This window comes from Palaemon carinicauda, chromosome 30 (assembly GCF_036898095.1).
Source record: "Palaemon carinicauda isolate YSFRI2023 chromosome 30, ASM3689809v2, whole genome shotgun sequence".
In the NCBI taxonomy this organism is placed as follows: Eukaryota; Metazoa; Arthropoda; class Malacostraca; order Decapoda; family Palaemonidae; genus Palaemon; species Palaemon carinicauda.
The window spans coordinates 39,170,892-39,187,901 of record NC_090754.1 but is presented as its reverse complement, the minus strand read 5'-3'; the positions used below and the strand labels follow the sequence as shown (position 1 = coordinate 39,187,901).

At 37.2% G+C, this 17,010-nt stretch overlaps 2 protein-coding genes across 6 annotated transcripts in view; one reads left to right on the top strand and one right to left on the bottom strand.

The window, feature by feature from the left end:
• The window catches only part of LOC137623034 (unconventional myosin-Ie-like), a 321,574-nt gene that overhangs the window by 114,202 nt on the left and 190,362 nt on the right, over positions 1 to 17,010 (bottom strand). The gene's annotated exons all lie outside the window — the stretch shown is intronic.
• LOC137623033 (unconventional myosin-Ie-like) overlaps positions 1 to 17,010 on the top strand; it is a 57,774-nt gene that overhangs the window by 39,865 nt on the left and 899 nt on the right. The window contains exons 17-19 of the mRNA XM_068353658.1: positions 4,184 to 4,332; positions 8,893 to 9,364; positions 15,140 to 15,207. Of these exons, the coding sequence (XP_068209759.1) occupies positions 4,184 to 4,332; positions 8,893 to 9,364; positions 15,140 to 15,207 (689 nt within the window). The remainder of the gene's footprint in view (positions 1 to 4,183; positions 4,333 to 8,892; positions 9,365 to 15,139; positions 15,208 to 17,010) is intronic.

The following is a 17,010-nucleotide window of genomic DNA, read 5'->3' as shown; positions in this document are numbered from 1 at the left end:
ATCCCCTAATTCCATAACCTTTTTAATCTTTCTCTTGAAATGTTTTTTATTGTTGTTTTTGGGTTGTCCGGAAGGCTAAGAAGCCTTTCGCATCCTGGTTGATTTGGCGGGTGGTCAAATTCTTTTCTTGAGAAGCGCCTAGATTAGAGGTTTTGATGAGGTCCTGTGGTATGGGTTGCAACCCTTCATACTTCAGATCCTAGGGGTCGCTCAGCATCCTAAGAGGATCGCGAGGCTCCGTAAGGAAGACGTACTTAAAAAGGCAGAGTAATTGTTCAAGTCGACTTCCTTACCAGGTACCTATTTATTTTATTTTTGTTATTTTGATAACTTCTAAAATGAAATAAAAAATCCTTAGCTCATAATAATGTAAACATATATTGCTGGTCTCTACCCACCCCCCTGGGTGTGAATCAGCTATTATAATCACTGGCTAAGTTAAATATTGAAAAATGTTATTTTGATAATAAAATAAATTTTTGAATATACTTACCCGGTGATTATAAATTAAAGGACCCTCCCTTCCTCTCCAATAGAGACGCAGTGGACCGAGGAGAAAATTGAGTTCTTTGTTTACAATGAGTACTGGGTACTTGGACGACAGATGGCGCTGTTGAAGTACACCCCCTACCTGCATAGCGATCGCTGGCGGATTTTTTCCGTAGAGTTTTCTGTCGAGCAGCAGAGCTGCAGCTATTATAATCACCGGGTAAGTATATTCAAAAATTTATTTTATTATCAAAATAACATTTTTCTAAGCCCAAGACTGTTGGTGACAGTTGTTCCGAGATACTTGTATTTGCAAGGGTTTACCTGGCAAGGCTTGTAATGTATTTGCCCTCCTTCGACAAAAGCCCCACCTGCTGTTCCCTTTGTGGTAAGGGAACATGTGAGGTCCTATCAGTTGTGTTACGAATTAATATTTGAATATGGTCAATTGTTCAAGTTTGTACAATTGGTAGTATATAACCCCAAACACTTGAAATAGCCTTAGATGATTTGAATCAGCTCTCTTTTTACGCCTTCTATCAAGAAATGCTTATTCTACAGTCCCAATGAGAAGGAAATTCCCCATCCTCTATAAGTGAAGGGTGGGTAATTGGAATAGCACAAGGAGGCTAGCCCTTTGAGCTCTGAGGGTGAAATGTTGTTGTTAGAGTGGTGAGCATTCTTCTTCACTTGACTTTCATGGAGCCTCATCTTGTGTGTCTGCTACCTTGCCTTCCTTGAATGAGAGAAATCCTCATATGCACAGGCTTCTGTATTTGTTGGAGCAGGCTATCTCTTCTTTCTTTTTTTTGTAGTCCCCTGGGGGAGTCTAATATCTGTAAGACTGTGTCCAGCACTCCTATGACCTCAACCTGTCATAACAAACCCACTTATGTGGGCAGCACTTCCTCTTCTACTTCTCCTGCACCCAGTTACCTTCCCACAGACTTCATAGAAGTGGGAGCTACCCTTCAAGTTCAGTCTTTGGCTGTGCAATATGAGACCAGCGCAATATTGTCCCTCAAGACTGGATTTCCAGTCCCTTTGGCTTCCACGTCAATGGTAGTGACCACATTCATGCCTGTTCCTTCCTGTTCCCAGGTCTTAGTCCCTTAAGTGATTGCCCCTCTCATGAAAACCTGCAAAAGTTACCAATGCCTTTCTTTCTCCCAAGATGACTGCCCTTCCTTCTCCAAAGGTCACCCTGTCTAAAAGAATCTCCTGGTGGAAATATAAAAGGAAAATGGAAGGTATAGGACATCCCATTCTAAGGAGAGCCTCTTAGGATGAAGGAAAGAGATCCCAAGACCAGAATTTTTATTACGGGAGTACTGATCCTAGTGATTTGTTTAACAAAGCAAACGGTTAAACAAGTAGAAATCCCCAAGGAGGCTAAACAGACTTAGAGGATGTGACCACCAAAAAGAAGAATCCCCAAAGAAAATTTTTATACCATTTACCGTCTTCCTCCGGACCTGCAAGATAAGGAGATCTTAGTGTGGTGGCCATCAGGTCACACAACTGGGTATTTGCTTGCTTTGTTACCTGGATAACTGATTGATCCTGTTGTCCTCATTCCAGGAATTGATCAGAGACTAGTTAACTATGTCTGATCTTTGTCATCAACTAGGCCTAAAGATTAACAAGATCAAGTCAAAGTTGACGACATCAACCCGGGCCACATGTATGGGATGTAGTCACATTAGAGGGGGGGAGTGAAGCCCTTGCAGGCAGATTTTTTAGGCTTAGTCCACCCTTGCCACATTCTCTAGGTTCTCCGCCTCCCCCTGCTGAAATGGTAAGGGGTGATAAGATATTTGGTCTTCATGGAGCAGCTGTTCATCAGGTTCATGATTTGTTACTTTCTCCTCCAGTTGACGAGGAACTTAAAAGCTTTTGTAATACAGGTCAGTTTCTCAATAGTGATATCAGAAGTAAGTAAGGACAGACATCCTCTTATGACAGGACTCTTCTAGAGATCCAATTAATCACAGATGCTTCCAGAGCTGAGAGGCCTATCTGGTGGGCTTGCAAGTGGATAGGGTCTGGAGTGGAGAGTAATTGCTTACAAAAAATGTTAGGACCAGGCATTTTAACTTAACTTGTAGGGTCAAAGCATTTTTACCATGGATGTCCAAAATAGCAGTCAAAATCTACAGGTGGGTTAAGGGAAAACAGAATGACAATCGCATAAATGTTTGCCTAGCGCCTGGAAGGCAATCATTGTGGACTCCTTAAGACAAAAAAAGAAATTTTCTTCTGTTTTCAGTGGTCTATTGATATGAATATGTGGAAGGCCTTATAATGAAAGTGGAGAACCCCAATAGTAGACCTGTTAGCAAGCAATTCGAGAGCATGGGACATGCTTTGCTCCAAAAGTGAGACTACTACAAGTATATGCCTTTCCACCATCAACTATATCTGTCAAAGTGGAGAAACTCAGGTCTGCCTGCTAAGTCTGCAGGAATCTTATCATCCCTCTTTTGGCTATATAACAGGAGTGGATCCTGAGCTTGATAGACTTTTATTATTATTCATCTACAAAGGAATAAAACATACAGTATTAAGCTCTCCCCAGACTTTTCTTGAATATATACCAGAGAAAAACCTGTCTCCATAAGCACTACCTTTGTGACTTTGGCAAAAAATTATTAAGACCTACATGGGTCCTCCCAAACAGGACATATTTTAGGTGAGAGTGAAGGTATACAGACCATGCAGTATTCACATTGGTGGCTTGTAATAATGTCTCTCATCGGTCAATTCTACTTATACCCAGTTTTACCTGAAGTCAGTGGTTGCAATGGATCAAGTTCTGCAAGTGGCAGGTTGATATGCATTATTTACAAATTTCCCTTCAATGTTTTTCCTTTACTCTATATGGTGCCTCTAAGAATATATAGACTGCTGTGAGGCATAGGCTGTTTTTCCCAACTCTTCAGTAGGTACTAACTCTTACGCTACCTTTTCTTGTGACTGATGGTCACATTGTGGTAGACATATATCCTTTACTTCTCCATTAGGCTTTTTTACAAACCTTGTAAGAATTCAGAGAGACTTGGCCATATCTGTAGTGTTTTACAATCTGCTTCACCAGAAACATGAACACGGGTCCTCCGGCCACACCAAATTCTCGATGGAATTTTTTAAAACGATAATAGGACTTCTCTTTCTAAAGTAGCATTTCTTTCATCTGCCCAGGTGCAACAGTTATTTGTGAAACTTGCTATTAATAGGTTGCATCGAAAAAGTTATTTTTAGCAACAATTTTTTTTTTCCCCAACATAAAACTCCATTAATCATTAGGGAACGTTCTCCCATACCCACATATGGGTATATGGTTTAGAGCATTTACCAGATCAGGTTAATCCAGTTTGGTCAGGTGTGTTTATTTTGAATTTTATGATGTGAATGGTCACCATTTCAAGGCCCTCCCCCCCAAAAAAAAAATTATAAATAGTAGGTGAGAGTTTAGAAAAAGTGTTTTGTATCATGAAAAGCATGTATTTTTTGATCTGGTGGTTTAGTATCTTTACAATAGTTTAAGGATGATAGCTGGGATTATAAACTCTTATGAAGTCTGGGGTAATTTATGCAGAAAATGTGATGTATTTTAGACTAAAGTCAACTAATTTAATAGTTTTTTATTGTAAAATTCATTGCTAGTATAACAATATTTTATTTTTATTTACAGCTTTGAGTACAGAGTCAGAAAAACAGGATGGGGTGGTGGTGGTGTTAAAAAGGTTATGTTTGTTGAAGGCAACACATCTGAACCTACTTTTTCATCATCGGGATCATGTCTAACAGTTAGGATTGGCCATGGATTACCCTCTTCTTCTGGTGAGTTATACAGTATGTGCATAGAATTAGTTTGGTGTGCTTAATTTTTCAAATAGAATTTCCATTGTTGTGATACCAATTGTTGACTTAATGAATAATTTTACACTTTTGCAGCATGCAAGCCTCTAAGTACTTATATTGGAAGATTCTTCTTCAATGTTTTCCAAGGATATTACAATTTTTAAAAAGTATTCTATTCTATTTCTGGTATTATTTAGCAGTTATATACCTTAGAAATGATGCTAAAGGAGCATTTCACTGGGCGGCACAGGTCAGAGCCCAGAAAAGGGATTTTGACGAAGGAAAAATCTATTTCTGGGCGAGAGACCTGTGCCGCCCAGTGAAATGCTCCTTTAGCATCATTTCACTGGGCGGCACAGGTCAGAGCCCAGAAAATAGTTTTACACTTTTGCAGTATGCAAGCATCTAAGTACTTATATTGGAAGATTCTTCTTCAATGTTTTCCAAAGATATTACAATTTTTAAAAAGTATTCTATTTCATTTAGATAAATTAATTTTGAGTTTGATCAAATAAAAGTGACTAAATTACCTTATAATAAATGACCACCTTACCTTTAGTCATGTACATGCTGAAGATTATACTGTAGTTAAGTTTTCTTTGGAATACCTAATGATAATAATTTGCCAGGTACATTAGAACATTGTTTCTTTTAATTATGTTAAGCTTTGTTTTTATGGATAGTCGAAAGGTAAAGAAACAAAACCCATAGAGAATTTTTTTTAATATGTCAAACATAATTAAAGTGAAGCCTATGTCTTAGTAAGTGCCTCTTATATCTGGTAATTGGTACGTTAAATGAGAGAAGATGGGCTTTGGGGTTTGGTAAGGAATAACATTTTCTTGGTAAGAATAAAGGATTGCTTCTGTCAGGCTGAAAATAGAATATGGTACCTCTCTTTTTTTTGTTGAAAGCCGCTGTAGATAAATACCACTTACAGTCTGCCTTGCATGACATACTGTAGAAAAATAGAGAGGCTATTTTGATTATAATTGTTCTAAATTTACCTCAAGTTTGATCTGCCTCTTTTATTAAAGCAAAAGTATGATTTAGATGAAAAAGAGTTTAGTAATTATATGAAATTTCTTGTGTGATAACACTTACTGTATGTGCTAAAATTGTATAGAATTTTATGTGAAGGCTCTTTAGATATATCATAGAAGGATAACATTAGGGACCTTGAACTCTTGTCACCTTTTTTGTAGTAAGAAATCTAAGATATATTATCTTTGTTTAAAAGGAGATTAGACTGATTATGATTAGAAAGATTATTCCATGTTGAAGTCACAGTCAGAATGAAAATTCTAGAAGACTTGATAGTGATGAACCTCGCAAGATAAAAGGCAAGACGTGAAATTATCTGCATATTGAATTCTAGTCTGGGAAAGTCTGAATGCGAAAGATGGCCTTAATTGTAGACAAATCTCATACAGCATGCACATTGAGGTAATTGAATAACAGTGCTAGAGAATGATGTCCAGATCATGGGTAAGGAATTAAATAAACAGTACCGTTCAGTACCTCCAAGTTTTTGTCCAATCATTTATGATGCGAGTCTATTGCTGGACAATTGAAATAAGAATTGAAACACCACCTCAAAGTAGACTTCTCTTAATCATGAAAGATTTTTTAAAAGTATTGTTTTGACTCTTAACCCTTTTACCCCCAAAGGACGTACTGGTACGTTTCACAAAACCCATCCCTTTACCCCCATGGACGTACCGGTACGTCCTTGCAAAAAAATGCTATAAAAATTTTTTTTTCATATTTTTGATAATTTTTTGAGAAAATTCAGGCATTTTCCGAGAGAATGAGACCAACCTGACCTCTCAAAGACAAAAATTAAGGCTGTTAGAGCAATTTGAAAAAGATACACTGCAAAATGTGCTGGGAAAAAAATAACCCCCTGGGCGTTAAGGGTTGGAAATTTCCAAAGAGCCTGGGGGTAAAAGGGTTAAAGTGATGATTTACATTATATTAAGATACACAGTATTGGATTTATGAAAATTTGCCCCTAAAATAACAATATATAATGCAGGAGATACAGTAAAATAACTATGCATAACACAAGAAAAAATGGAAATTTAATAATAAAATTTATTACAGTACCTCTATTTTTATATTCAGCTGAGATTCACATGGGCAAGTGTTAAAGTATGACTCATTGATCTTCTAGGAGAACTCAATAATGGTCCAGTCCATGAAATCCTGGTAGAGGGCATGATAGCCCACTTTTATAAGGTTTGTGAAAGCCTTTTCCTGGCTACTGAAGGGCCTTTGCAGCATTCATTCAGCCCTTAGCTGCACTTTCTCTATATCCTCCTATATTGCCTCAGTTACCATTGCTTGGTTTTAGTGCGCAATGCATCTGAGTCTTGGAGGCCAGTTCTATGTCTTTATTCTAAACATATTTACCATTCTCACCAAGTTTTTAATGGAGAGACTGTTTACGTTCCTTGGGGCTGTAAGAAAAGGACATTGGATGTTTTTGATAGACTCGATGGATGGCTATACAGTACTCACATTCCCATTCATCCTTCAGTTTATGATTGGTTTGAAAGTTCATCAGTCCAAATACCTGTGTTTTGATCTCAGGACAGCTCTTCATGTCTTCACCAAGGCTGCATCTAATGGGCACAAGTGTCCTATTACAGTGTACCTGAATGACTGGCTGATTTTAAACATATCCCTAGAAGAGGAGATTCGCAGATTTGCAGTTTCTCAGATTGATGTGGAATCCTATCAGTATGAAAAAATCATTTTAGATGTCATCTCAGGATTCTATATTTGGGAATGATCATAGCCTCAGTTAATTTTGGGGCTTTTCTGTTGGTAAAGATGGTTCAATCCTTCCTGTGTTTGTTGGAGAGGTTCAAGCATGAAAGCATCCATCGTTTCATTTGTGGATGAGGCTCCTAGGGACCATGGCGTGTCTTGAAGTTAATTTATTTTTCACCAAGGCTGTTGAAAATTAAGGATCTCTATTTGTGTCTTAAAGTGGCACAGTATATCTGACCTAAACTTGATTTTCCTTCTGCCAATTCACAACCAGCTGGAACTGGTCAAATGGTGAGATGACCCTCTTTGTTTGGCTTACGTGGATTGGCCGGAGGTAAAGGACCCAGGAAGGGTGAGGTGCTACCATGGGTTATCTTCACATGAGAGAGAGTGTAAGTGTGTGAGAGAGAGAGTGATATATGTATTTGTTTATGTAGAATTACATTGATGATATTTATTTTATTTTTTATTTGTATAGTTTGTTTTAAAATTTGTTTAGAGTAACTCAATTTGATACTCCTTAGTTTAGATGTTAATAAATAAGTGTAAGAGCTTGGGAATGAGTGAATTTATCAGCCTATGTGATTCCTCACATTATATTACTGTGCAAGTCTCTCTATTGCTAATTAAATTGATTCCCTTAAAAGGAGTTAAAATACTGATGACATTATTTTTTTTTTAATTCCTGTACTGTGTATTAATATATACTGTAAGAAGTCGTGTATCTGTAAAAGCAACTACTCAAAACTAAATACAAGTTTATTAATTGCTGATAGGTATTACCTTTCAACATTGAAATTAAGTCCTGAAATTGTTCCCTTGTCATGGAGTAAGAGCAAAAATTTGAATTCAGTTGTTAAAGAAAAAAGATCTTTAATAGTTTGTAGTCAATCTTTTGATAAGTACAAGAATGGGAATGTGAAGGAGAAAATGTGCAGACAGTAATCTTAAATAAGGAAAACTGTACCTTCACTGTACTGTACCTTATATAAAAGCAGACAGGGTATTAGGATTCAGAAATGTTTTAACTGCTTGTAGACCCAGAGTTGCAGAATCAAAGAGAGAGGCAAGGTACATCAATTTGACTATATCTTAACTAAACATTACTACTCAATATTAGCATTACATGGTATGAACACAACAATCCTTAGAGTAACCGTGGAACATTACCCAATGGAACGTGTGTAAGAAATTATAGTAATTGCAAACGGTCTCAAAAATATGTCGTACTCAGAAGCAGGCCCTTCCCTGTCCTAGAATATGTATGGGAAATCATGCAGCTGTTGCTTACTGTAGGGAATGCCAAGGCACATACATCTATTTACAAAGTTTTATCCAAAGTAGGTCCCTCATGAGTATCTTGTGATGTTTGTGTTTGTTCAACACAGCATGGCCGTTTTAATAGAGGGAATTAAAAACACCACAAAAAAGTTTTTATTGAAACTGGGACAAGCATTCTTAATGGAGTGCAAGGTCACACTGCTTGCTCTACCTGAACACACATTAAGTTTAAAAAAAAATACATGAACTACTGGTTATCCATATAGAGCAAGAAAAGGTTAATTGTTTGAAGTTCTAATATAAACCTCCAAAGTCTTCTATGATCAAGGTTCAAGGCTATGCATATGTAGAAATAAGTATGAATATGTATATATACAAATTATTTTGAAGGAATTGAGACCATGTTTTAAAATGGTTTTCCAAAAACCAAAAATACACAGTTTGGATATAGTGTAATTAAAAGTGTTATTTGTCTTTCAGAACCTGGATTACAGAGAGTTATAACACCAGATATCCGGATGCTAGCAAATAAAAAGGGACCTAGTATGGCTAAAAGTCATAGTAATGGACATGCGCCAAGAATGTTGAACAGAGACCAGAGGCCGCCCTATCCTGGTCCTTCACCATCTGGACCCAGACCAGCTCTCATTAATACTGGACATAGCTATTCAACCGGATCTCGAACCCCAGATATGGGACGACCCAGAATAGAGCCGCCAAGATTGCCTGGAATGGCTCCAACTGGTGTACATAAGATTACTAAAAGTCCTTCTGGCCCACAGTTCAGACTACCAGTGAGCAACCCTCCCCCACCTCCATCAGAACCTCCTCCAGCTGATACACCAACAATAACACCAGGAACCTTGCGTTCCAGAAATGGACCTCCTCTGCCAACTAGGCCAGATATCAACAGACCAAAGCCTAGAATACCTCAAGTGAGAGCTCTTTATAGGTAAGTTTAATCTTGCAAATTGGATTTAGTGGTATTACTGCTCCAGTGTGAAGAGTAAAAAAAGGAATTTTCAATCTAGCCCTGATAAAAGGTAAGATTCTATTTATCCATTATTGTGATGAGCATAGAAAACTTATTTGGATATAATGGTCTATGCAGGGATTTGATTCTTATTTTGTGTATGTTTTGGTATATTGAAGCTAGTACTTTGATGATATTCCCATTATCCCTTCGACCCATAGGTATAACATTTTAACTTTCTCATCTGTTCCCTGTGATCTTTATACCTGGCAATCCAAATTTGTAAATACAAGTATTTCCTTTCCCCAGGACACAGTAGATTGTTTTCAAGATGAATACAGGGACTAAAACATCAAAATAGGATAAGGTTGAAATTATACTGTGTGTTTTTTCACTGACAGAATCTGAATGAATTCAGTGAGACTTCCTGAAATCCATATGCTATTCATTCTTTAAGATACTACTGCTAGAAAGTTATTAGGTCCTTTGACTCGCTAAATAGTACTACATTGGATCCCCCTCTGGTTACAGTTCAGTTTTCCTTTGCCTACATATGCACCGAATAGTCTGATCTATTCTGTATGCATTCTCCTCTTTCCTCATACATCTGCCAACACGAAGATAACTGAAAAATTATTCTTCACTCATGGGGTTAACTACTGTATTGTAATTGTTCAGTGGCTACTTTTCTCTTGGTAGGTGTAGAAGAGACTCGTTTGCTATAGTAAGAAGCTCTTCTAGTAAGCAATCATTCCAAAAACAAACTGTTGTTCTCTGTTGTATGGTAGTTCCATAGCTTCTGTACCATAGTTTTCCACTGTTATGAGTTAATGAGTTCGCTTGCTTGAGGGTACACTCAGGCACACTATTATATCTGTTATTTTATTTCCTTTCCTCATACTGTTGAGGGTCAGGAGGGATGATTGATATCTCTGCTTCTACATTACTTGAGTAATCTTCTTATTTTGCTTTGCAGTATAGTAGTTAAATCTGGGAGTTTTGTGATTGGTCTTTCTAGGTCTGATGACAGGCTTTATATTGATGGTCATTGTCCATTGTTGAGATTTAGGAATTGAATTAGATATGGTCTTTGCAAAGTTTTGGTGGTGCTTGGAGGAGACAAATGCCAGGTCTGTTTTGTACCCTCTTTTCCAAGTGTTATGGCCCACTCCACCGCCTCTCCATTATGGTCATAGCCCCAGATGGTATTGTGGCTGTTGAAGTCCCCTACAATAAGGACTGCTCTATTGTCAGGCTGGTCCATTTAATGCCACGCAAAGGGTGTTGGTGGTGGTTTAAAAACGTACATGATTTTTGTGTGTTCAGAGTCTACCTGAAGGATTTGGATAGTTGACTTGTTTCAAGCAAATATTGCACTTCCATAGGTTGGGGTTATTTGGGAAATAATCAATTGCATTTTTAGGATTCTTGGCTGGATGAAGTTTGTGCGTTTCTTTTATGCATATTATGTGGTGAAATTTTTGGTTGCTGCTTCACTGACTAAAACTTTATATTTGAATTTCATTTATTGCCCTGCTGATCAGGCTATGCTAGGACCTATGCAAAAGATATGCTTGCTTCTAGTACTGGAGTACCTTGGTTTAAGAATTTAATTAGTTCTGGGGACAAGCTTACAACCTAAAAAGCTCATATTCTATTTTTCCCATAAGAAATAGAAAATTCACTGATACAGTACACAGATACACTCCTTTTTAAAGGCTGTGTATTGTTAATTATTGAACAGTATAGAACCCTTAATATCATAAATGAAATAAATGACAAAGTAACAATCATTTTACCTTTGAGAAAAATAATGGAGGTGAAGATTACTGCTCGGAAGGAGAGTCTCCCTCACCATGAGCAGTTATGGTTAAATTTTGGAAGTCCTCTTGAATGACATTCACTATCACTAACTGAATCACTTAATTTATGCTTTAGGGACACTTATTGTTTTTTTTTTTTTTACACAGTAAAATTTTGATAAGGAATCTATCTAAAGTAGACTATTTTTGCCTTTTGAATTGTCAGGAAAATGTAGGTAAAAATCTTTAGAATCCCTGAACACTGCGTGGGTGGCTTGGCACTGTGCGACTGATTTTGTGCCAATCTCGTTCATATTTGTCCACAAAAAATTACCATGGCTTAAAATATTTGCTTGCAGACTGATGCAGTGCTCATAAACTGATTTGCTCGTATTCAAAGTTAATCGTAAACTGAGGTACTACTGTAATTGTTCTTTCTTTGGGACAGACCTTGCCAATTAGCTATTCAATGCATGTACCTGTTTCCAACAAGTACGATAGCATTAACCACTTTAAAAGATGGTAAGTTTCTTGCTCCTCTTCAAGGGGATGATTTGGAGCATATTTTAAAAGGACGTTGAAAGGAGCGAGTAGATTCGGTTACAGTATTATTATTATTATTATTATTATTACTACTACGACTACTAGCCAAGCTACAGTCATAGTTGGAAAAGCATGATTCTACAAGCCCAAGGGGTCCAACAGGGAAAGCAGCCTAATGCAGAAAGGAAGTAGAGAAATAACGGATAAAACATATATTGTAAATAATGAAAAAAATATTGGTAACAACGTTAGAATAAGTTGGTCTTATATAAACTGTGAAATGAGACTTAAGCCATCCAATTTAACACAAAAACATTTGCAACAAGTGTGAACTTCTGAAGTTCCACTGGTTGAACTACCAGCTGTGACCAGAATTAGGTCAAAACTGGCTTAAAACTTCTAAAATACTGTGTTGTATTGAGCTTCATAATGGAGAAGGCAAGACTGTTATAATTCACTGCATACATAGTACTATGTACAGGATGGTACAGTCTGGGAAGAACATAGAGTGCAAAGGATGGTCAAATTTTTAAAAAATCTAATGCAACATGCCCAAAGAACTAAACTGCACGACGGTACCAAACATTAATATCGAGATCAGTGATAAGAATTTAATCTTTCGATAGATTGTAAATCAGACAAAACAATACTCAAAATATCTTATAATTAAAGTATAAAAAAATTTCTTCAGGATAGATTTATTACTAAAAATCTTAACTCATTACAGCTATGCCATTTTTTATGTAATTGAATAAGAAACACACCCAATGTGTTTAGGCCACATGGTTGACTGAGACTGAATGCTTGTCAGGTAGCATGTTCCTGAACTTTCAGAAAATGCTTATGGATATTTCTGAGTGTTTTTTGTTTGAATTTCAATACAGGATATCCATGGGGTAGTATCTTAATTTCATTGTGATTTTGTTAGGTGATAAGAGAGATGCATTAGGGTATTTTATTACAGTAATTAACATTTTGATGTTTGAGTACAATAGAAATATAATGATGAATCTTACCCCCACAGTTACTATACACATGGTCTTGGGAAGAGCTTAAGGTTACCATTTTGATATGTGTATTAATACACATCATGTGACAATCATTGAGGCAAATTTGACATGAACATATCTCCAACTGTGACGGTGGCCCTATGGTTTACGCTAACATCCAAAAGCAGGCACTTGCCATCCTTGCTCCTTTTGTGAGTAAAGCAAAGGTTTATCTCAAACTGAGACACAGGTTTTAGGTGCTCCCATTGTGATGAAGCATGCTTTGGGATAGGCATTGAAGTGAGACTCAGGATAATTACTTGAGTTACTTTTTGGCAGTTCCCTGTAGCAGTTCACCTGTTATTGGTATTCCTTTCCCATGTGGGTGACCCTTGCCCAAGCCTTCATGTCCCTTTAATGTTTATGATGATCATGTGTTTGGTTCATCATTTTTTCCCAAGGTACAACAAACTGGAGGAACGTAGAGAGTAGAGGTCCCCTTTTTGTTTTTGTTTCATTTGTTAATGTCGGCTACCCCCCAAAATTGGGGGAAGTGCCTTGGTATATGGATGGATGGACAACAAACTGTCGTCATCCCATTCAATAGACTACTATATACTGCAGTAATACATAAGACAAATAACACCAAGTTTTACAATGTCGCCATTGTCTACATGTCTTGAAACTTGAACGAAGTTGTTCATTGTAAGGAGTATATGTCATAGTGCTTATGTGGTCAAGAAGACTCCATGCTTGATGGTATTCATATAAAGTTAGCGGATAGAACCCATAACTATGCTACCAGTTTGCGTGTGTACATCCTTTTAGTAGTGAGAGGTACCCAAGTATTGTACTGTATATATGTTCATGTCTGTTCTGAGGGATGTTCAAGAAATTTAACTCAACTCTGGGGTGACATGACATGGTAGATATGTTTAAGGATTAGTTTGATGGTTTCTGCTCTTGACTTTTATATAAAGAGGTATGGTGTCAAGAAAGACTTTCCTTAGATATCTCGGCAATCTAAGGCTATATCTATCAGGTTAGTTTAGATTTTATATTCATTTAATATTAATCACTAAGTGTTCTATGAGAGCACAAGTCCAAGTGATGATATATTGGTTTGTCTGGGCAATATGTCTTCATATTTCCATATATTTATACTAGTTTGTTGTTAGATCAGTGCGAGATGGAGCCTTTCTTGCAGCTTTCATAAGATCTACCACTTTTGTCCCGACGATGAACTTTTCCAGATGGGTTTAATCTGTAAAAACTGTCTCTTATTGCAAGATTTAGGTTAGTCTAGTTTTGCGGACTATTCTTATAAGGTAAGGTCTAGGTTTTGGGTGTATTCCACTAAGCTAATGAGCACAAAGGTAACTGTTTTGGAAGCTCATGATGGCATTATTTTTTTAGTTTGTTTGTAGGTTGCCCAAGACATCAACCACCCATTGAGATACTACTGCTAGAGGAAATAAAGAACTTTCAAGACATGTCTGTCTCATGTTAGACCCCTTTTTTATTTTTTATTGACCTTACTCACACTGATTGGTTTTGATAAATTTTCTACAGACATTCTCATTTTCCTTGATTATTCTCCAATTTTTAATTTTTCATCTTCAGTAAAATATCCATGCCTGTGGGTTTTACAATTCAAAACGAGTGTTGAAAAACTTAAGATCCCAAACCCTGAGAAAACTCAAAGGGTCGAGTTTATCATGAACATACTATGCAGAATTTGTAACATTATAACAGCCCCCTCAAAATAAAAAGAGAAAATTCTCAAAATAAAATTGTCCACATTACCAGGTAGCCATTTAGTAGGTGGGAGTTGAATAATCTCAATTGTAGATAATAAGGTGCCAAGCGTATTAAGAATTTGTTCCCTGAAATATATTGCGAAGAGGCGTGGAAAAAGGCTGAAAACTAAAAATTGAGGTGGTTTGAACATGTGATGAAAAAAGATGAAGAACAGTTGGTCTGGAAAGTAGTAGATTTGGAAGTATGTACTTAAATGTGTTTTGTATCATTTATTAAACACACTAACCTGCAACCAAGAATCTTCATTTCCATATCCTAGAGGAGTAACTTTTGAGTATGGGTCAAGTACTCGTACAACTTTGCACCTCTCGGAGAAAACTAATAAGAAATATTAAAAAGACGTAAATTTAAATGCCACAAAGACCTTAGAGTAACTACTTATAGTATACAATTTTTTTTTAAAGAACTGTCGGACTTGAGAAGTTAGCATCACAAACCAAACTGGATACAGTATAGTGAATATGCTCAGTCAGTATTGTAAGCTTATATCTAACAGAATATATTTCCAAGAAGGAGAGTATTATATTTATACTTTCAAACTATGTAAAGGATGATGAGTACAGGCCCCATTTTATAATATCTATTTTTTTTTTCAACAGCTACGATGCCCATGATACCGATGAGCTCTCATTTGTTGAAGGAGACACCTTACAACTGGTCCGAGAAGGTAAGTCTTAGAACAGTAATATTATTCATACTATGTATTTATTTTCTTTGGTTACTTTCTTGGTAGATATTGTAATAGAATTTATACTCCTATATTGCACTTTTAACAGAAGGCCTAGATAGAAGACAATTTGTTTATTTGATACCAATGGAGTTGTGCATGCAGTATGTATCCTATAGGCCTTCTCCTTTATTTTAAGATAGGCAAAGGCTAGGAGAAGGAAAACTCCAAAATCAAACCAAACAAGACCCCAACGGCGGAGCTTCCCAGGCGGGCCTTGACATAACAAGAACCCGGCAGCCCGATGCAACCAACATCGGAGAAGCCGCCTGTCTCATATGTCTTGAGCTGCGGTGAAAACGATGTGGGCCAAGTGTGTGTGCGTGGCCGTTGCAAAGCCACGACCACCCAAAACATTATACCCAGCTACTGGCATTCTGTCGTTTCCTCCACCCTTCTTCATCTTTTCATAGATAGGAGGCTGATGGCTAGCGACAGAACCCAATACTCGGACACGAGTGGGCGCCGACGACGACGATGTATCCAACACCCGTATGTGTAGGACATATTTCTATGGCTGCCTAGTACAGTGGTATTTAAGGATAGAGCCCTGTTTTAGTTTTTTTTTAAAGCTTTCCTTGACTAGGTCATTGGCCTTGTTCTGACCTCTCTTTCAGTGCCAGCATAGCTAGGTTAATGTGTCACCCTTCTTTGTGGCAGAACTTAAAAAGTGAAGACCATGAAGCTTAAGATTCAAGGCCACAGTTCTGTGACTCTTAATGAGCCAAGAAGGTGTCTCAGGCTATGGGAGTGTATAGCCAACATTAGGGTCAGAGTTCAAGAAGTAACCTATGCTAACTCAGCATTTTTTGTTCATGTAGACGAAGATGACGTATAAGATCTTGAAAACGGACAACAAGACTATTTTTGCAAATGAACAGTTTGAAGTGATTGACCCCCAGATATAGAACTTAAAAAAATATTGTAGCCAAACATCTTGATGCAACAATGGCAGAATATGGAGAAGAACTTAAAGAAACCATTGAAAGGAAAAATTATTGGGTAAAATTGGATGATGTGATAAAAATTCCAAATAATTCCCACATTACGAAAATGAAGTTTGAAACACCGAAGATGGCAAAGGGGTTCATAGAAGGAGGTCTCTTCATAGTCTACCAATACATCCCAAGTTAATATATTGAACAACACATGTTTGTGAAATTGTCATTTTACTATGATTGCTATAATTATGTGCATTGTATAAGGAGTGATCTAAAGATAAAAAGTTTGGAAGACAGTAATACTACAGTACTTGCTCTTCAAAGTGTGGAAAATATCATACCAGGCAGTAGAATACTAATGTAATACTAACAAGGGTATTGTTGTAAAACATTAGTAAGAGCCTCAATCTATAGAGCAATGATGAGTGCTAGTTTGTGACAAAGGAGGAGAACTTATACTCCTCACTGTGAGTAAGAGAGCAAAAGCTCTGCAAAACAAACAGGAGAATTGAATTCTCTAGAAATCGAGTAACTGAAATATAGCATTTTTTAAATTAAGAAAGTGATCCAGCGCATAATGAGGGTTGTGGTGGCCGATATGGTAATGTCCCGGACTGGTGATCATCAGACTGGGGTTCAAGTCTTACTCAAACTTGTAAGTTCCTTTGGTTGCTGCAATCTCACCATCCTTGTGAGCTAAGGATGCAGGGTTTGCAGGAACCTATAGGTTTATCTGCTGAGCCATCAGCAGTCTGGTTCTCCCTGCTCCTAGCTTGGATGGAGGGGCTTGGGTATTGATCAT